Below are 239 nucleotides of genomic sequence, written 5' to 3'. Positions count from 1 at the left end.
TCTAAATATTTTCGCTATGATTTTTGAAATGTCAAAATTTTACCAAATTCAACATAAAAACTGAATAATGCTACACCTAATTAAACTTCAATCATCACAATGCTACAAGTAATTTAATAGGTTTGGGATAGATTAATACGCTGCAATCAGCACATTAATTAGTATGGTAGACCCGATTGCAACTCCAGCCAAGGTACCAACCTGCACATACAATTATATATATTTAAAAATAAAATTAC

General features: G+C 29.3%; 1 protein-coding gene across 1 annotated transcript in view; it reads right to left on the bottom strand.

The window, feature by feature from the left end:
- Positions 1 to 239, bottom strand: part of LOC107634829 (nodulin-26-like) — a 3,381-nt gene that overhangs the window by 750 nt on the left and 2,392 nt on the right. The window contains exon 4 of the mRNA XM_016338242.2: positions 140 to 201. Coding sequence (XP_016193728.1) covers positions 140 to 201 — 62 coding nt within the window. The remainder of the gene's footprint in view (positions 1 to 139; positions 202 to 239) is intronic.

This window comes from Arachis ipaensis, chromosome B03, assembly GCF_000816755.2.
Source record: "Arachis ipaensis cultivar K30076 chromosome B03, Araip1.1, whole genome shotgun sequence".
Classification (NCBI taxonomy): domain Eukaryota; kingdom Viridiplantae; phylum Streptophyta; class Magnoliopsida; order Fabales; family Fabaceae; genus Arachis; species Arachis ipaensis.
The sequence above is the reverse complement of the archived record's forward strand: the minus strand, read 5'-3'. Positions and strand labels throughout refer to the sequence as shown.